At 37.2% G+C, this 22,055-nt stretch overlaps 1 protein-coding gene across 3 annotated transcripts in view; it reads left to right on the forward strand.

Annotated features, from left to right (window-relative positions):
* Positions 1–955: 955 nt before the first annotated feature.
* nudt4a (nudix (nucleoside diphosphate linked moiety X)-type motif 4a) overlaps positions 956–22,055 on the forward strand; it is a 41,780-nt gene continuing 20,680 nt past the window's right edge. For 2 of the 3 annotated variants that reach the window (NM_001310061.1, NM_001310062.1), the window contains exon 1: positions 956–1,505. In NM_001310061.1, coding sequence (NP_001296990.1) covers positions 1,278–1,505 — 228 coding nt within the window. In that variant the 5' untranslated portion in view covers positions 956–1,277. The remainder of the gene's footprint in view (positions 1,506–22,055) is intronic. The other variant, XR_012393611.1, reaches the window with a different exon arrangement.

Genomic DNA, 22,055 nt, shown 5'->3' on the forward strand with positions numbered 1-22,055 from the left:
ATATGTCCAGTTGAGGCTGGAAACCAGCTTATATTTAGTGTCAGGATCATGGTAAACCATGCTAACAATATTTCAGAGCTTGTATGAAAAATGCTAGCAATCCATTAAAATGTGGAGGTTTTAAAACAAAAATAGGAGTAACTTGCTTGATAGAAATATTGTTAAAGGTGGTAGCAACATGTTAATTCAATATATCCCATTGACACTAGAAACCAGCTGCTATTTAGTGTTAGGATCATGGTAAACCATGCTAACATGTCACAGCTTGTTAGAAGATGCTAGCAAGCTATTAAAAAGTGGACATGTTTTAGAACAACAATAGGATGTAACTTGCTTGAAAGAAATATTGTTATACGTGGTAACAACATTTCAATTCAAAACATCACTTTAAACTATATGCTTCACTACATTGTATGTTAGCATAGCATTAATATGAAAGAAATGTTAGCATTTTTAGTGATAATAAAGGAATATTTCAAGCAAAAATTTTAATTTGGGCATTAACTCGCCCTTAACTTGTTTTAAAAATGTAAGTTTTTTTTACAAAACACAAAAGAAGCTTTTTTGAAGAAAGCTGGTAAACGGTTACTGTTGTCTTCCAATGTATTTGTTTTTCCTACTTTGGAAGTTTTTGATTTGAGGTTTTCAGCATTCTTCAAATGGTTTATTTTGTGTTCAATTGAAAAAGCTCAGAAGATTTTGCACCAATTAGGGATAATTAGTTGGTAAATGTTCATTTTAGCGTAAACTATCCCTTTAAAAATTCAAGTAAAGTAATACTAAGTATTAAAGTTTCACCAAACTCTTTGGCTAGTTGTTAAACTAAAATCCACCAGCAGATGGCGCTAGTACAACACGACTCCGTTCTGTCCCTGCAGTGTGGCTTTTGTCTCTAATGTTACTTTGAATCAATTACTGCCATTTGTATTACATTTACAGCGACGCGACGTTGTTTAATTCCACCCACATCAAGCCTCCGGGAATCAACAATGTCCTCCCTTCCTCTGGCGGCAGCAATGATGATGATTTCTCATTCATATTTCTAACCAGGGAAACGCCTATCTGTTGATGGCATCTTGGGTTTGTAACGCAGATCCTATTGCAGCTGATTTAAGGCGACTGCGCAGAGCCGAAGAGCCGCAGCAGAGCAGAGGAGTGTTCACACATAACCAGCCAGCCACCATGCTCCAGTCCAGATCACCTCAAGCCACGATCTCCGCCGTCAAGACAGGAATATTGCCTTCAACGTGAGTCACTTCTGACAAAACGCAAACTGTATGATCAGCCTGGGAAATCTGGGACGACTTTCAGCTCTTGGCCTGAAAGGCAGCTGCGTTGCGCGTCGGATCCAAAAACTAGGCAACCGAGAACACTTGTATTCTTGTTTTGTTCGGAGAAAAACCCACATGATGAAATTCAAGCCCAATCAGACAAGGACGTATGACGGAGAGGGCTTCAAAAAACGAGCAGCCTGCCTGTGCTTCAAGAACGACCGAGAGGACGAGGTGAGGCTGAGGGGGAAAGTGCAAATGTGGTTGCTGGTTTACTACAACTGTCGCCTACGGAGACAGAGTCTGGAGATTGCAACACAATGTTATTCCTTGGAGCTAGTTTTATGTTGCAAGAAGTTGCTGGTTTAATCAGTTATCCAACATGTTATTGACTACACCCATTAGGTGCTAGCACTTATTTTATAATAGTCTCTCATTCAGGTTTCTGGATAATATATTAAGTGACTTCAAATAATACATGTCAGCGTTTTATTAATGTTTGTTGTCGTTCTGTCACTTTATTATTATTATCATTTATATTCACGTTAGTGTTGAAGTTAAAGGGATAGTTCACCCAAAAATGGAATATTTTTACTAGGCTACTCACCGTTTACTCCCCCTTTAAGTGATTACAAATCTGTTTTTTATTTTGTCGAATGGTAAAGATGATTGAAGAAAATTTAAAATCTGTAATTGTTGACTTCCACAGTAGGAAAAACCAACATGGAAGTCATTGGTTACAGGACATTCAGCTTTCTTCAAAACATTGTCTTTTCTGTTCAACAGAAGTCAAACATGTTTAAAACTACTAAAGTAGTAAATGATGACAGAATTGTATTTTTTTGGGGGGTGAACCATTCCTTTAACTGCCTTTATTATCAATATTAATATTATTATTAGTCAGTTCACGTTAACAATACTTCTGTAGTGTCTATTGTTTTTGCTGGTCACTATCAAAGCAGTAATTTTTAGTAACTGTCCCCCTGCTACTTTGCCTTTGAATTTTTATGGTTCTTAACTTAAAAACTTGGTTAACTCAATATATTAACAATTACCCACTGACTTATCTGTGTAATAATGTATATGTACTGATACTTGGTCCAGTTTTAATAGGAACTATTTCATAAATATTCAGCTTTGTGTACTTTGACGAAGTTGAATCTATTCTAACACTTAATAGTATTTTGTTGCTCTTTTTTTGTTGTCATATTGTACGAACCAGAATGGCTACTTGGTTAATTATTATTATTACTGTTAGTCAGTTCACGATAACAGTACATCTGTAGTGTCTCGTGTTTTGCTGGTCACTATCAATGCAGTGATTATTAGTAACTGTCCCCCTGCTACTTTGCCTTTGATTTTTTTATGGTTCTTATCTTAATAACTTGGTTAACTTAATATACAGGTATTAACAATTACCTACTGACTTTTCTGTGTAATACTGTATATGTACTGCTATTTAGTCCAGTTTTACTAGCAACTATTTCATATTCAGCTTTGTGTACTTTGACGATGAGTCTACTCTAACACTTAATAGTATTTTGTTGCTTTTTTGTTGTCATTGTTTCAAACCAGAACGACTACTTAGTTAATTATAATTAATATATTTTTTTTATTATTATTAATATATATTTTTTAAAAGTCTAGTACATTCGCCTACTACAAAAATTTGAATATGGACAATAGCTTTCTTAATAGTTACAAAAATGTGTGTTTTGTTAGTTTAAAATTACCAAAATGACATAACATTTCCACTGAACCTTTACTGTTGAATATCAGTATATATCTATATCTTTAAAGTGAGTGGTTTACTTAATAAATAGACCGATCCTAATTTTTACTAATATATATATATTTTAATTTAATTCGCTTCACATGCTAGAATTTCTTTTTTGTAGTCATGTTGTGACCAGTCTAAACAACTACTTAGTATAATGGTTTAATAAAACAACCTGATAGTAAGTTAATGTACGATGTAGGTTAGTGTAAATATGAACTAATGACTACCTCAGTTCTAAAATTAATTAACATTGTCAACTAAAGATAAATAAATACTGTATCATAAGTATTGCCTGGTCTTAATGCTAGCTAATGCATTAACCAATAGAAACGTTTTTGTATTGTGTAACCAAAAAAATAAAGAATATCACAAGCATCGCCATCTTTTAACCCTAATCCTTAAAGTAAATGCAAACCAAACTACATCATGCTGAAATCAGTAGGATTATTTTAACTGGAATCTCACTCACCAGCAACTTGCTTATGATTCATGTCTAGAAATATAAGACTGCGCATGGAGCACTGATGGCAGGTGGTATAAATGTAATGAATGAGATCAGTGCACTATAAGTCAGCAGTGAGCTTTACTCCTGAGTAATGACGTCTGGCTACAACAGGTAACAACTGACCTTCTGTAGATCATGTTACTCACAGCTGTTTCCCGATTTCCTATTTTCATGCTTTTTGCTCTCCAAGGTGTTTGTACACTGTTTTATGGTCTATATTAGAGAGGAAAATGGGACACAATGTTCTTAATCAGCAGGGTTGTTGCCTAATCTCTTGAAGAAAAAAAAATACTGCACCAGCTACTGCTAGTATGGAGTTTTGTTTGTTTTTATACAGTTTGATGGGTCTGCCACAGGCCTGATGAGTATTGCTTATGAAGACAGAACAATGTGTTTTTATATAGACATTCTTTTTAATGCACAATAATGGTTTATTATAGCTTCAGAGATGTTTGACATCAAACATGGTTTGTGGGCCAAATATGAAAAGGAGATTTCAGGCATCAAAACAATATAAATTCAGCTTTTAAGTTCAGCTTTAATTCCAGTGTCTTTTTTGTTTGCTTGTTTGAGAAAATAGCAATAATTATCAAACCTGTTTATCAGAGAGAGCCACTGAAATTATGCATTCATTCATTTAACTTCAGCTTAGTTTTTATATTAGAGGTTGCCACAGCGGAATGATCCTCCAACTAGGACTATTTGATTAATCGAAATCCAATCGCAATCACAATTTAGTTAATCGCAAGAGGCTACGATATAAAATGTATGCCTATTATTTAATTTCCCCCACCCAGAGGAAATGCGTGACTGTCGTCTGTGTGACAGTCTTACTAACCAATTGAGTGAGCACACTTTCATTCTGCCCAATCAGAATTGCACAACTGAACTATGCAGAACGCCCACAATAAAAAAAAAAAGAAACAAACAGGAAAGCGTGGACAAGTGGGATGATGGTGTCTGCTGCTTTGAAGCATTAGTACCAAAGAAAAACAGCATGTCAATCATATGGGAATATTTTGGTTTCAAAGACAGATACCGAACAAAAACAGGTAGTTTTTAAGGGCTGTCACAGAATAGTTGCTACGACTTCACTACAAAATTAAATCGCAAATAGATATTTTCACTAAAATTGCTCAGCCGTACCTCTAACTATTCCGGCATATGTTTTACACAGCGAATGCCCTTTCATTTTCAACCCAGTACAGGGAAACACCCATACACGCATTTATTCACACACACACACACACACACACACACACACACACACACACACACTCATAGACTACAGCCAATTTAGTTTGGACTGTGGGGGTAACCGGAGCACTTGGAGGAAAGCCACGCGAACATGGAGAGAACATGCAAACTCCACACAGAAATGTCAACTGGCCCAGCCGGGACTTGAACCAGTGATCTTTTTGCTGTGAGATGCCAACCACTGAGCCATCTTGCCACTTTTCACTGAAATTATCAGCTTTTGTCAGGCATATTTGCATCAGGAATTGTATGATATACTGTTGAAGTCAGAAGTATTAGCTCCCCTTTGAAGTTTTTTTTTTTTCTTTTTAAAAATATTTCCCAAATGATGTTTAACATAGCAAGGACATTTTTACAGTATGTCTGATAATATTTTTTCTTCTGGAGAAAGGCTTATTTGTTTGATTTCGTCTAAAATAATCAATCTTTCACCAGGAGATTTATGTGGCTGAACAACAGGTCTGTGCATAAAACCCATTAACAACCCAATCTACATCAGCTCTGCCTCTGCATGAAGCTAAGTGAAGTTTCATAAACTAATTTTGAGAGGAGCATGTGATATAATTGAGCACGACTGACCGCTCATCTGTAATCAGTAATAATTCAATCAGAGTGATCCTAGTTTACTGTAAATGGATCATTTTCTCCCTACTACTCTTTTCGTTTTGGAATAATCCACCCCTTCCACCCTATCTCCTCCTTTTCCTCCATTTTCTAAAGGGAGAGCTCTCGAGACCTACCTGATCTCGGATATTCTGATATGCTTATTGACCCGGCGGGAGCTCTGGGCTCAAATATCTCCGAGCTCAGGGTTCTCTCCCGGGACAGCATGCCAAACCTGCTATAAATGCTAAGCATATTTAGGTGGAAACTCTTGAAAATAGTTTTAAAACAAAACATTTCCTGTTTTATAGAAATACTTCAGCCATGGTGTCATCCTCCACCGTGCAAAAGTTACTCCAATACTGATTCAGGAGTTTAAAAAGTTTCGATTTAGCTTTTGATTTTGCTGTGACTGTGACTCTTGTGTGCACGTGCAGGCCCAGCTAGGCGTGCACGCACGGCGTTCATGCAGCATATGCGTAAACAGAGATGCGCAAAAGCCCAAATCTTCATTTGCTGACAGAAAGATTGAGCAACTTATCGCAATTATGAGAGATGTCAGCCCGACAATTTTAATTGGATGAACATTTTTAGTTTTATGCCTTATCCAGAATATAAAAATACATATAAACACATTTAGATCATTTACTGTAATCATTACTACTGTGAAGAGACTTTCAGCCTGCACAACAAAAAAATGATTTTGAAGACAATCACCCACTGCACCTTTAACTCTGGTTAGTTGTTCTGGAAAAAATATTAAAAGTTGTTTCCATATAATGTTAACATATTCTTTCTATGTGAATTTATGTTTCGAGTTTTAATGTCACATCCATTACACTGGAATTGCTCTTTTATTCTTAAAAAGCTGTCAAATTGACAATCGGTAGCATTTTGTGGCTTCCTCGAAAGCTGATTCTGATTAGACTAAAAATACCATCTATTATGAAACATGCCAGTCACAGTCAAGGTGTTCTTAGCTTCTCAGATGAGGGCTTGAGGGCATGTAGTATAGTGTGCTTAGAAATGACGGGAATATGCTGTTGTATTCACAAATACTCCTCGACAAAGTCATCTTTACCTGGAAAACTTGAAACTGAACCTGTTTGTACAAACTTGTCAGAAATGTACAGTGAATTTTGACAGTTTTTTCTCATATAGACTTGCATGATGTATACAGTAGTCAACATTTGAAGCTTTTCATAATTTCATCCTAAAACTACTGAACAACACTCATTCTTGCATTAGGACTATTTTTTTTGAACCCTCTTCAAATGTTGACTACTGTAGGTCAAAGTTCACGTTGACTTTTTAAATGAAAGAATTGGTTTTCATTTTCTTTGATTTGAACTGCCGAATCGAGTTCATTTTCATTTCTTTATAGGATTGGATCAGTAATCGGATTTGTGATGAATTTGCATAATGCCAGCCTATATTCTTCATTGACTTCATTGTCCTTAAGCACTTCAGTTGATTTATGTTGTCACCATCATGATGAGAAGAAGCATTTATTGTTGAAAACATTTACTCTTATGCACTTTCGTAAAAGTTTCTGTTATAATCACAGAAGCTGCAAAATTTGTCTATTGGTTAGGCTGCATTTACACCATTGCATTTACAAATTCAGTCTCAGATTGAAAATGCTCCTCAATCTGCATTTTTACACGTGTTTCAGAAGAACAATCTCTGTCCATGACCATTCACACTCACTTGGCAGGCACATATTTTGCCGGCATTCTTTCGGGACATCTACAGGTTGTGTAATGGTCATATGAAAGGGCCTTGACAAATCAAGGAATGATACACAATAGTCCAGAAGACTAGTCAGAGAATTTTCAAAAGGCTCCATTTTGGTCCATCCATACTGAAATGGAACACCAGTGTTTCCTAACTTTAAATGGTGTTTTGTCAAAACAGCCCGTTTTCACATGTTGAATATTAGGGCTGCACAATATATCGTATCAGCATCAATATCTCAATGTGTGCATCCACAATAGTCACATCACAAAGATATCCACTGCTGAGTCTGAATTAGCTGAGCAGGAGCTAAAAAACTGTATTTAATTACTGTTTTTATATAGAATGTATTTGATTTATGCCAATTTTGTCTTGTTTCTGGTCGAAATATCTACATGTCAAAGCGAGAACAAGATAATTTAGCTTGTTTTAATTAAAAAACCAGTAATTCTTGCTTATTTTTTTCTAATAGTGAAAACATAACAATATTTTTACTTCCTTTAAGAGTTTTTTTTGTTAATTTGGACTTAAAATGAGACAAAACAAAGTAAGAGAAGCTTTTTTTTATATCGTGATTTACATGTTCACCTGCTCAATCAATTGCGTTAACATGGTAAACGATTTTGAGGTTGCTCGAGCAGGGGCTTGTGCTATCAAAACCCTAAGAGAGCTCGGACCTACCTTCCTTGAAGGAGGCTGGAGGCTTGACTCGAGCTTTAAGTATGTGTGTGCACCCCCCCCCCACCCCCCACCCCCCTTTGAGCCCCCCTTTTATGAGAAAACAGAGGAAATGGGGAGGTGGAGGGATGCCGGAATAAAAGTCAACTGAAACCATGCAAAGACCGCTACTTATATACCCACATGGAAATTGACTGACCCACCTGACTGATAAGGCTTCTTCTGAACTCGCAATAGGAACTACATTTATCTGAATACTCTGTTAGACTAACCAGAAAAACATTAAATAATGCTATTTACAAAGTATCTTATAAAACTGTATTCATATCTCAATATTTATAGCAGAAAAATAAAATATTGCTGTATCAGATTTTTCCAATGTTTTCCAAAGGCATTTTAAAAGGAATAAATCAGACTGATCTGAAGCTCTCCAAATGGCCAATGTGCTAACTGATCAGATCAAAAAGAAAAGTGTATTTTTGTTTATTATTCTCTAAACTTTGGGTGGCATGGTGGTGCAGTAGGTAGCAGTCGCCTCACAGAAAGAAGTTCGCTGGTTCGAGTCTCAGTTGGACCAGTTGGCATTTCTGTGTTTATAAAAAAAAAAAAAAAAAAAACTATGAACAAATTGTTTGAGATTTTTAGAGAAATTAAGTGGTTTGCATTGTGGTCTCCTCACTGCAGGACTTTCAATTCTCGGTTGGGCCAGGAGGCATTTCTGTGTGTTTGCATGTTCTCCCCATGGTCACGTGGGTTTCCTCTGGGTGCTCCGGTTTCCACCACAGTCCAAAGACATGTGCTATAGGTGAATTGAATCAACTAAATTGGCTGTTGTGAGAGCATGTTTGTGTGTGAATACATTCAAAAGTTAAATACTTAACTTGACAAATGTTAGCAGGTTTTGGCATGCTGTCCCGGGAGAGAACCCCAAGCTCGGAGATAGTTGAGCCCAGGGCTTCTGTCTGGTCGATAGAGCATGAAAGGGTAGTACAAGATCAGGTGGTTTTCGAGAGCTCTCTGTGGTAAAGGAGAAAAGGGGGAAAAGGGGTTGTGAGTTTGTACTAATTTGAATGGCTAACTAATGATTGTAGATGGGTGACCAGCTGCAGTCAATCATATCACATTCTCCCAGGGGTGCGGCTAGGGGGTGTGGGGAGGTAGTAAGGATGATCCAGGGGGGCCCCAGGGACATTATCAAAGGCCTACGCAACCCCACACTCTTTTTCTTTTTATCCGCAATCGGCGCCAGCTCTCCCCAAGTGTGTGTGTGTGTGTGTGTGTGTGTGGATGGTAGAGTGTGTGGTTGTTTCCTAGCACTGAAGTTTACTTTGTACCTCGAAGGGCATCCACTGCAAAAAAAAAAAAAAATCAAAAACAAAACATACACAAGAGTAATTGGTGGTTCATTCCACTGTGGCAGTCCCTGAAAAAGCAGGAACAGAGTGAAAAGTGAGTGAATGTTTTTGACCTTGCATGTAAACCTAACGTTGGAAACTTCAAAAACAAAACGAGTGAACTTTGAAATAGCATAAATGGGTGCAGCTTAATTAAGCAATTCCACTAGAGCTGTCGAAGTTTGATTACATAAGGCATGTTGAGGCATGAGATCCTCAGACCATGAATATTCCGCATTGCAACAGGACCTGCTGCTCTCCTGGGTCTCTCCTGCGTTTGATTTGCACTGAGAGACGGGGAGGGCAGGGGTAAGTTACACTATGTTCTGACGCTCCGAGTGACCTATCAGCTGCAATTTATAGAAGCAGAATGACAGCGCTCACTGTCCTCTCACAGATTCCTTTCCCCACTTTCTTATCTGTCTCCTTTTATCTCCTTTTTGCTGCCATTTATCATCCTATTCAGAAAGGGCTCTACCTCTCTTTGGTGTGTTTCTGTTCACTGCTGATAATTTGAGTATAGTTGAGTTCTGGAACGCTTCTGTGGACGTCAGTGCATTCCTGCCGTAGCGATAGTTAGCTGAGTACAAGCGACAACATAGCACATCCTTGAGAAGAGCAGCTCTTCGGGTTGTTTGCTGTTGTTCTATAAGCAGAGTTGCCAGGTTTTTATAAATAAAACTAGTCCAAATCCCAGTAATGCCAAAACTCCAAATATGCTACTTCCCATTTATATTATACATATTTTATTTCACTGTATGCATTAATAGCTGTATATTAGTCTTTACAAAGATTCTGTTATCAAAAAAAAATAATAATAAAAATAATGTAAAGTTAAATTGATTAAATCATAGCTGAAAATGTAATGGATGTACTGAACATATCTGGTGGAAGTAAAGCCTAAACTTGTGGAATTTATTTGAAATTAAGGATATTTTAAAAATCTAAACATTTAAGATGTTAATTAAGTTATAAAATGTTTAGCAGAGTTTTTATCATTTGTAGAATATAAAAGAGTGTAAAAACTATTTACCCTTTTATTACTGTGTTTTCTACTTTTTCCATCAGAACATAGATATTCTTTGTAGATACCTACACGAACATGGGCAGAACATGCAAATTCCACACAGAAATGCCAGCTGACCCAGCCGGGGCTCAAACCAGCGACCTTCTTGCTGTGAGGCAATCGTGCTACTCACTACGCCACCGTGACACCTGTTTAAATGACCAGTATTAATAAAATCAAACGAATGCATAAATAAATGTGGTTCAACTTTGATTAAACATTTTGATCAACGTTAAATGTTGACTACTCTAGCATGCAGATGATTTTGACACTAATGTAACTTCGATGATAATTTACACAAACTTCATTGACACCCAAAAAGGTGATCAATACATGCCTGGGTACAAAATAATCTAAACAAAAATGGATATAAATGAATCTAAATTTATGCATTTAAAAAAAAATAGTTGTTAAAAATCTGAGAAATCATTTTAATGGTCCTAAAGCTTTTGCAATGTTTTGTTCCTTAGGGTTTTATGATATTGGAAAAAAACTGACTTTACAATATTTATTTATTTATTGCAAATATATATTGAAATATGAAAACTATTTTAACAGATGACTTAAATAACTCTAGTAATCTTTGCCAAAATACTATTGCCATGCCGTTTAAGCACAGTTTTGTGTATATTTAGAATCAAACAGGTTGAGTTGTCTGGGTTAATACATTTTATTCTGTATTTTTTTCTTATACCAACTGTGAGAGGCACATGTGAGTCTTGCTGCTTTGATGGTACATCTTTCTTTCTTTTTTGAGCGATTGTCAGAGTATTTTCATGCATTTGCTATTAATCTTTTAATGTAAACATGTTTTTAAAGAGCATTAAAATAATGTTAAAATGATGCTGTGCAGTTGGTTTGAACATCCATATCTCTGAAGTAAAACTTTTTGTTTCTGTAGGAAGGGGAAAGATCTTTTTGAAAGAAATTGATAATTTTATTTATTTAGTATGCATTAGAGCACAGGTGTTAAACTCAGTTCCAAAAGGGCCGCAGCTCTGCACAGTTTAGTTCCAACTCTAATTAAACACACCTGAGCAAACTAATTGAGTCCTTCAGGCTTGTTTGAAACCTACAGGTAAGTGTGTTGGAGCAGGGCTGGAACTAAACTGTGCAGGGCTTCGGCCCCCCAGGAATTGAGTTTGACACCCCTGCATTAGAGCAATATTACAGACAAATCAAATAATGCTTTAAAGCAGTGGTCCCCAACCTTTTTTTCCACTGTGGACTGGACAATGCTTAAGTTTACCAGGTTATGGATGCATTCCTTAGCAGTTTGTGGGTCCTTCAATGGACATTTTCCTCTTCACAAAGAAACTTTCCAAAGATGTACAGTTGAAGTCAGAATTATTTGCCCTACCAGTTTATTTTTTCCCTAATTTATGTTTAATGGATTTTCAACACATTTCTAAACATAGTTTTAATAACTTATCTTTAATCACTGATTTATTTTATCTTTGCCATGATGACAGTAAATAATATTTGACTAGATATTTTTCAAGACACTTATACAGCTTAAAGTGACATTTAAAGGCTTAACTGGTTTATTTCGGGTAACTAGGCAGGTTAGGGTAATTAGGCAAGTTATTGTATAATGATGGTTTGTTCTAAAAATATATATATATATAAAGGGGCTAGTAATTTTGACCATAAAATGGTGTTTAAAAAAATTAAAAACTGCTTTTTTTTTGCTAAAATAAAACAAATAAGACTTTCACTAGTAAAAAAAATATTATCAGACATACTGTGAAAATTTCTTTGCTCTGTTAAACATAATTTGGGAGATATTTAAAAAAGAACAAATAATTCAAAAGGGGGGCTAATAATTCTGACTTCAACTGTATGTTTCACTCATTTTGCTAGCTTGTGGGTTACATTTTGGCGCTCAAGTGACCAAAATGTAACCGATTGAATATGGTAATTTTTTCAAAATAAAAGACCTTTCTAAATAAAAGATCTTACAGACATTTAATAAATAAAATCAAAATAAAAAATGTATTTATTATGCGGCCTGGTACCAATTAGTCAATAAGGGTTGGAGGGGACCACTTGTTTAAAGGGATGTTAAATAGATTTTATTTTATCTCACTTGAAAGGTTAAAAGTTGAGCACATTGAATTGTGGGACACATAGCACAATGTTCTCCACAGAGATGAGTGCATAGTGTGCACTGAATAGTAAAATACAGCAAGATTCCAAGCACAGCCTATCATTAGTCTATAGGATATTTTTGCAAATGTTTTATAAACACGGCTTGATGACTTTCCAATCAGCTTGATTTTTTTTGAGAGTGTGGCTAACGTGTGTTTACATCAGGAAGAATACGACACAGCTCTTCTGAAAATGTGTTTGTGTTTTTGGGTGTGTGTGTTTGGTCTGAGCCTCTGTCATTCTGTCGCCCACTTTTGAGTTGCATTGAATGTGGCTTTGCTTGTTTTCATTTAGCATTTTTGATGAAGCGCCTGAACTGTTTTTCTTCGGTTAACTCTATCCAAACAAAAGTAACTTATAACTACAGCTATATAGTTTAAGCTAACAAACATTTACATTAGTAATTGCAGGTCTGCCAAAAAGCCCACATTCGGCCTCGGAGAAGTTGTTGAATCCAGAGTTCAGACTGGTTCAATAACAGTAATGCCAGAGTCGTGCCAGAGTAGTCATAGCAACAATGATCCTGTTAAATGCGAACATGATCCAGTGGACTGAACCTGAACAATGACCCTTAAAACAAGCCAGAATGAAACGGCACTTGACTGCGTGCTCTACGTGACTGATTATAAGCCGCAATCGTTTCCTCCTGTATCTCGTGAGCCTTACCTTTCAAACTTGCACATGAAGTGAAATGCTTAAAAGCGGGAATGTCTTGCAGCCTACATTGTGTTGACATGCTGCTATACATGTTAGATAGTTTAGCATGTCAATAGATTGTCTGATATAACACTGTAACATTAACAACTGGAAGGTCATACATTTGATTCCCGGGAAATTTACTGTACATTTTAATTGAATGAATAACTTGATTAGACTACAATACTGTTGCAAAAATGTAATGTTTTTCATTCAGTTTCACAGCAGATTTAAAAAGACAGAACATTTTTAAATTTTCATCTATTTTTCCTCATGCCAAAGTTAATTTTCCATACTGGATGCAACGTCTACACATCTGCAAATCTTTAATGGTGCAAATTGACGCTTTTCATTCTGTGTTTAACATCTTATTTTATCGACAACAGCAATTCTAGTTTAGTATCAATATCCCACCTCATTTTTGTTCCTCATCTCAATTTTTTGGGGAGTTTTGTTTGGTGGTTCTAATAATTTTAAAGCCTAGATGCAATGCGCACATATCTAAATAAAATGCCACAAACATTTAAATTGCATGAGCCATCATTTTTTCTTTTTGCCACTTGAAAAAATTTGCCCTTTAATTTTTGGCTCCTTTTTAATAATTGGCATCTTTTAAAACCAAGATGCAATGTGCACTTGTGTACATAACTATAATGCCACAAACTATCACTTTTCATTCAGTTTCAATTTTCACCTTCATTATGACAAGCATATTAGTTTAGTTTAATTGTCCAGGGACATTTTATGCCAATTTATGTTAAATGTGTGGGACATTTGTGCTGCTCCCCGGTTGGAATTTTTTTTTTATTATTTTTTTTTTTCTTTAAATAACTTGTGCAGATCTAAATGTATTTCCACAAATTGACACTTGCGTTAGTTTATTTGCAACACCCATGGGCCATTGGGCTGCACAATATATTGTTTCAGCTTGAGCATCAAAATTGCAATGTGCACAATCCACAAGTGTGTGTAAGCACTCCATGAACAATTAAAACGCAAGAAATTAATGTACACTCACTGGCCACTTTATTAGGTACAACTGTTCGTTAACATTAATTTCTAATTAACCAATCACATAGCATTTAGGCATGTAGACATGGTCAAGATGATCAGCTGCAGTTCAAACAGAGCATCAGAATGTTAGACAGGCTGGTTTTTTAGAAACTGCTGATCTACTGGGATTTTCACGCACAACCATCTCAAGGTTTACAGAGAATGGTCCGAAAAAGAGAAAATATTCAATGAGTGGCAGGTCTGTGGGCACAAAATGCCTTGTTGAGGTCAGAGGAGAAGGGCCAGACTGATTCCAGCTGATAGAAAGGCAAAAGTAACTCAAATAACCACGTGTTACAAGTGAGGTATGCAGAAGAGCATCTCTGAACACACAACATGTGGAACCTTAAGGCAGATGGGCTACAGCAGCAGAAGACCACACCGGGGGCCACTCCTGTCAGCTAAGATCAGGAAACTGGAGCTACAATTTGGACAGGCTTACCAAAATTGGACAATAAAAGATTGGAAAAGATTGGATTGGAAAAGAAAAGATTGGAAATGTTGCCGTGGTCTGATGAGTCTCGATTTCTGCTTCAACATTCAGATGGTAGGGTCAGAATTTGGCATTAACTACATGAAAGCATGGATCCATCCTGCCTTATACCAACAATACAGGCTGCTGGTGATGGTGTAATTGTGTGGGGATATTTTCTTGGCACACTTTGGGCCCGAAAGTACCAATTTGAGCATCATGTCAACACCACAGCCTACCTGAGTATTGTTGCTGACCAAGTCCTTCCCTTTATGACCACAGTGTAACCATCTTCTGATGGCTACTACCAGCAGGATAACGCAATGTTGTAAAGCGCGAATCATCTCAGACTGGTTTCCTAAACATGACAATGAGTTCACTGTACTCAAATTGCCTCAACAATCACTAGATCATGTACGTGCAGCCGACAAATCTGCAGCAACTTTGTGATGCTATCATGTCAATATGGACCAAAATTTCTGAGAAATATTACCAGTACCTTGTTGAATCTATGCCACAAAGGATTAAAGCAGTTCTGAAGGCAAAATGGGGGTCCAACCCAGTGCTAGTAAGGTGTACTGGATAAAGTGGCCGGTGAATGTATGTAAAGCTTTAACAAAGAATCATTCTTTGGAGTTAATCAAACACTAAACATTGTACTATGTGTGCTTGATTACATTGAATTATTCGCTTTTTGTACCTGAATACTGTTAGATTCCCCAGAAAACCAAAAAGCACTGTGTGTCTTTGCTTAATTGTATTTATCTAGGCTAATTATATGTATTTATTAAATATATTCAGTGTAGATTCACTCACCTACAAAGTTATCCCAATGAATCTAAAATGATGATTTCTTTCCAAATCGAGCTATTGAATTAAGCTGGTTTTATCATATGGTAATATATATAGCAGAAAAAAATTTCTCCGCAGTTTCTGTTTTTATTTTTGAATACTGTTCTGCCCTAAATGCTTATAATACTTTAGTTTGATGGCATTTTCTCTACACGTCCCTGTTCATTTCTGACCGTATCTTGTAATAAATGTAATAATCTAATCCACAAATAGACGACAGACTGTCCTGAAACGCCAAACACAGCCCTGACGCTGATGTTTATCGTAACTGGAAGGCGGCCACTGTCTGCTGGGGTTTGCCCAAGTGAAAATATTCCAGCTCTCCTGGGTGCTGTTTATGTGGATGGGGCCACACGTGCTCCTCAGGCTCATGCTGGGATTGAACATGCACTCCATCTTCAGTGTCAGTGGGGCTCTGAACTGGGTCAGTATGCCAGCAGATGCTCGAAACTTAGTAGCTAATTAATCTTTGTTTAATGGTGCAAAACTTTGATTAATTGATTTAAGCAGTTTTAAGTAACGTTGTCCAGATGAATGTGCTGGGTTTTAGCTGTTATCTGTGTGTTGAGGCTTTCAGAAAGTCCTTGATTTACTCTATATCGGTAAATATTTTCTTTAACCTTCATCGGCTGATAGAATGTTCTACAAACAGCAACAGGTTGTGCAACATTCAGAACTGACTTTAGAATACCTTAATTTTAATTTAATTTAGTTTAAAAATGACTCAGGAATATTACTTTTAAAAACATAGTTCACCCATAATTAAAAATGTTTTTTCTATTTAGTCTCACTTATGTGGTTATAAAAATACATATAAATTATTAAAATATATATAAATTATTTTTAAAAATCTGTTGAACCTAAAACAAAATATTTTAAATACTTTAGATAAAGCAGAAATTGACATCCAAAAATGGATGTCAATGTATGTTTTTCCTAACATCCTTCAGTATATCCTCCTCCTTTGTGTTCAACAGAAAGAGTAAACTCAAACAGGTTTGGAACAAGTGATGAGTGAGTGATTAATATTATGAGAGATAATATTATGCATTTGATTTTAGTCTTTTTCTTTTAAATTGAATTTGAATTGAATTGATTTACTTAGATAACTAATAGTGAAAGCAATATGAAAAAAAACATATTAAAAAAAATATTTAACAAAAGAAAATTAAATCAATATACTACACAAAAAGTATTATGAAATCGCTTACACTTCATTAGTTGTTAATAAGCAATTTTGGAAATCCCAATTTCAAATGTTGTTCTCACTCACTTTACTGTTGTTCTCATATTCCCTGTTTTATCAGGGGTCGACATACCTGCCCACACTCCCGTTTTTCCCGTATTTCAGAACCATCTTCCACCACCCTCTCGTTTTGATATTTCTCCCAGAAAACTAACCACCCCAACCCCCCTGGTCTCCTAGATTTTCAAGGACAAATGTTGGCTGGTATGGGGGAATGAACCGTCGATTACTCTGGCATACACTGTAAAAAACGTTGTGTTCTACACAATTCATGTTGTCCCAACACAAATTGATTAAGTTAACTTAATTGTTTTTACAAATTTAAGTGGATTGGACATAAATCCTCAAGAATTGTGTTGATTCAGCTTATTTTAAATAAGTAGTTTGAACAAGAAGTGAAAATGTAATTTTGAGTGTATGTTTCACGGGCGAATGCCCTTCCAGCCACAAACTAGCATATAGAGTACAACCCTCAGTGCTGGGAATCTCTCCCATTCACACACTACAGCCAATTTACCTTATGTCTTTGGACTGTGAGTAAGGCCGTACTCACACTAGGTACAGTTGCCTCGAACCGGGCCAAAGAACGATTGTCCCCCCTCCCGTCTCTCCCGACGGCCCGCGCTCACACCACAAACGGGCTTCGGCATGCTTACGTCATCGCTGCTGCGCTCTTCAGTGAGAAGCACTCTCTCACTCAGCAGCATAGTGGAGATTTCTCTAGTTATATCGTTTCAGTCGTTTGATATGCCGTCAAATATTTCGCCAAACAGTCCTTAGGGATGCAGGGACACGCAGTCAGATATTTCGCTGTACAGATCCGCCACTTTTGGCGCTCATAAACAACCATAAAGCTCTCGTGCTGCAGGAATGAGGAGGTCTGCTGAAGGCGCGCAGCTGTCGTGAAGTGAGGAGTTTGCATCTTTAATAAACGACGGCAGTTTGCGTTCATTGAACATTAAGAATGATTAATAAATCCATATGAAACAGTCCCTTAAAAGTCACGTCTCGCTTTCAGTTTTGGGCTTTGGCACGTTTTGCACTCACACACGTGTACCGCGCCAAAGCCCAAGTGAACCGCGCTCAGGCACACCTCTTCCAACCAGGCCAGGGCCTTCCAAGTGAACCGTGCTTGAGCCCGATTCAGCGCACTCACACTTCTCAAACGATCCGGAAAAAGGGCCTGGGCATGGTACGGATGGCATAGTGTGAGTAGGCCCTAAATCTCAGTCCCAGAGCTCCTAGTAAAAATCCATGAGAACACAGGGAGAACATGCAAACTCCAGACAGAATGATATAAATAAAAACAATAAAAAAACTTTTTTTTTAATTTAATATAAAATACACAAACATGTTGAGATATCACAAAAACTTTATTAGAAGTTAATATGCAGTTTTGTAAATCTTAACTTCATAGATTCTCACTCACTTTACTTTTGGCGCATTCCCTGCTTTATCAGGGGTCGAACTACAGCAGAATGAACTGTCAATTCTGGCATGCACTTTAAATAAGATTGGGTTCCACACAATTTTTTCGTTGTCCCAACACAAATTCATTAAGTTAACTGGATTGAACAAAACAATTAAGTTGACAAAGAAAAAAAAAACTTTAGAATTGTGTTGATCTGCTCCTTTTAAATAAGAAGTTTGAACAAGCAGCAAAAATCTTATCTTGAGCGTATGTTTTACTGGGAGATGCCTTTCCAGCCACAACCCAGCACTGAGAGGTCAACCCTAAGTGCTGGAAACACTCAAACACTCACCCATTCACACACTACAGCCAATTTAGTTTATCCAATTCACCTATACTGCATGTCTATGGACTGTGGGAAGCCAGAGCACCCAGAGGAAACCCACACAAACATTGGGAGAACATGCAAACTCCACACAAAAAGACAAAAGTTTCTTTATGGCAAAAAAAGCGCATAGAAGCAGTCTAGACTAAGCTCTACCCTCGGAGAATAATCAGTCTTTAGCAATAGATGATTGGCTCCTTTAATCGAAGACGGGGGTTTCGGTGACATGTCTTGTGAATTTTAATTTAAGGAAGACTGAGGGTGCTTTCACACCTGTGAATCGATTCAGTTGTTCCGAAACAGAGATTACAATTGTTACATTGTTGCTCTTTGCTCTTGAAGCGGTTCGCTTTCACACTGCAATGTTTCTAATCAGACCAAACGAGCTAAAACAAGTCACGTGTGAGTAAACTCTCCTTACATTGGTCAGAGTGTCAGGGTTTATTTTGCAGAGTCCCGCTCAGCTGTCAGGAGAGGTGGTGGTTTGGTGGTGTTTGACAAGGTGCGCGCGACGTGTCTGAAAAGTGAGGAGAGATGCGGTGGGGAGCAATAGCATCTGGATGCAGCCTTTATGATGCAAGCTGAGATTGCATCACTCAGTGATGCTGATTGAGTGACATCACTGTGACGGGTAGGGTTAGGGGTGGGTTTAGGTGAACGCATTAAAAAGCATTGGATGCAGCTCAGATTGCACTGCACCGAGTCTGTAGCCAGACCCTTCTCGTGGGGAGTGGTGAGAAGGGTGCGTGATGTAGCCTATTTGAGGACCGGGAGGGAGACACAAGATTACCGGGAGATTTTCACTCGTTTGCGGGCATCCGGAGACTTGCGAAACTTCCCGCCCTACTCATAATTCTCTCTTCATATAGCCGTATGCCTATTACATATCCATAAAACACAGTTATATAACAGTGCTCGGATCGTATCACTTTCTTACTGCAATCGATCCGCTCCAGAGTTTGTTTTAATCGAACGAGACCACCTCATTCAAGCAATCTCGGAGTGATTGGATCTGATTGGTGGTTTCACATATGCCAAACTAACCACGCTAACTGGGCAAACGAGACAGGTTCCGAAACAAAAGTGTAGGTGTGAAAGCACCCTGAGATTCAGACCAGCAACCTTCTGGGTTCTGTGCTAACCACATAGCCACCATGATGTTATTTTAGAAAAATTCTGTGTCTCCATTTTGGTGTATAAAATTTGATGTCAGTTTAAGTAAGTAGGTCAGTTTTCTACTAACATTATAAGACACGTTATTTATTTATGTTTTTTTTTTTAAAGATTTTTTTTGTGATAGGAAAGTATTGAGACAGGAAGCGAAATTGAAGAGAGAGAGGGGGGTAGAGTGGCGAAAGGTCCTCAAGCCGGGATTCGAACTCAGGATGCCCTGACTAGGCTATTTTGTCAAAAATAGACACATTATCAACGCGTTATTCAAAATGTATTTTTTGAGTTGCTGTTTTGTGCTTTTAGTATACTTCTTTGCTTTTGTTTTAATATAAAATGTTCACGGATGAGCATTGAGCAAATCAAAGTTGAATGAATACAGCTTATATTTATAGATATGGAATTTAGCTCAACGTATCACATATCTTAATATTGACTTGACTACATTAGTTACTTGAATGAAAGTGTACATGAACACTACCATGCTGTAGTTTTGTTTTTTAGCAACTACTGTAACTGAATAATTTAATCAGTAATATGGTACAGTAGTTTTTCTAACATGTGTAATCTATCTAAGAATCTGTTAGATGCCTCCAGCTCTCCCATGGTCACCTGGTCTGGCAGCAGCTGTTTTCGTCCCCACACCTCACCGCCCAAAGCAGAGCTTGGCTCTGAGCTGACAGAATCTGCTACGATGGTGGGGGCAGCTGTTGCTGGAGGTTTATTTATAAGAAGTGATTCCACAAAAATATACGATTGCCTTCTAGAAGAGTAGTGGAGATTGATGCCTCTATGTGACTGTAATGCAGAAGCTCATTGTGCAGTCAGAAATGCAGTTTTAATATATTGTTAGTTGTATTAGTTGGAGTTAAAGCTTGTATGTCCAAACCAGCTGCTGTCATTATTACTAAAAATACATTTTTAGCATAATGAAATGCTGCATTGTCAAACTTGGTATGTGTATGTATGTGTTTATATATTGCCAAACAATAATCAAGCTCAAAAGGTGTTACAAGGATTTTGAAAAGATAATTTTGTCCTTCAGTGAGTTTCCTTCAGTTATAAAGCTTTTGTTGGTACACATTTTCCTGTCCTTGAATGCTTTTGACCAAAATCTCATTATTTGAAAGATTAAGTGGAATGCAGAGAACATTTATGACAGTATTTGTTGTAAAAGATACACCCAGACAGTCTTTTGCACTCCTCAAATTTATAAATCATTAGCGTTTGAAGATACTGGGCCCTATCATACACCCGGTGCAAGGCGCGACGCAATTGTAGTTTCAGCTCGGCGCAAGAGTTGTTTTGACATTTTGCACCACGCTGTTTAAATAACAAATGCATTTGCGCTCATATGTGCGCCCATAGGCGTTCTGGTCTAAAAAAGGAGGTGTGTTGAGGCGCATTGCTGGCGTGTTGCTATTTTGAGAAACTTAAATATACTGTTCAATAGACCTGATCAAAGCAGGTCTACAGTCCAGCGCAGAGCATGTTATTTGTTCGCCTCGCTTACACACTGCTTAACACACACAGGATGTACAGCAATACGCAAATATCTTTACAAATGAAAACGAATTAAAGGATTAAAATATTACAAAACATATTATTTTCTAGCCTACATAAATATAAAAACCATACTTTCATGGCTTCTTCATCTCGAGGGGCTTTTTCAGTTCATTCACAACAAATTGTCTTTTGAATATTGTTATTATTATTAGCAATATTATTCATTATATGCATATTTTTATTTGGTTTATTAAAAACAAGCTTAGATTTGCCAACCTGTCAGGTTTTAGACCATATGGGGCACAGCGTGTGTATTAGGATATAATTCGTTATTATTGTTCATTTATTTGTTTGCTGGAAAATAGAACTGAATTTAGAAATAGTTTTGAAACAAGTCTTTGCACTTAAGAAACGAAATTAATTATGTAGGCTAATGGATGTCTGTGCATACAACACGTTTCCTTATCCTTGAGAGTGAAAGTGGAAGGAATAAATGAGGAGGCTTATCTCTCATTCTCATGCTGTACATGCTCTGTTTAACTGTTTTCTCGCTAGTGAAGGGTTCGGTTTTTCCACTTACAAAGTCCATCATGTAAATAGCAAATGCACCATGGAGTGACGCAACCAGCTCTTAAAGGGAATAGGAGATGAGACTCTGATTGGTTTATTCTCAAAGCACACCTATAACTCACTAATTGAGTAAGCTCAAGCCTGTAAGACCATGCGCCATGACGCAAAGCGGATTTTCCGTCGTTAAAATAGCAATAGTGGATTCTGACATGCCCTTATTGCACCCTGCGTTTTCGACTTTGGGCCTAGATT

This window comes from Danio rerio, chromosome 18, assembly GCF_049306965.1.
Source record: "Danio rerio strain Tuebingen ecotype United States chromosome 18, GRCz12tu, whole genome shotgun sequence".
In the NCBI taxonomy this organism is placed as follows: domain Eukaryota; kingdom Metazoa; phylum Chordata; class Actinopteri; order Cypriniformes; family Danionidae; genus Danio; species Danio rerio.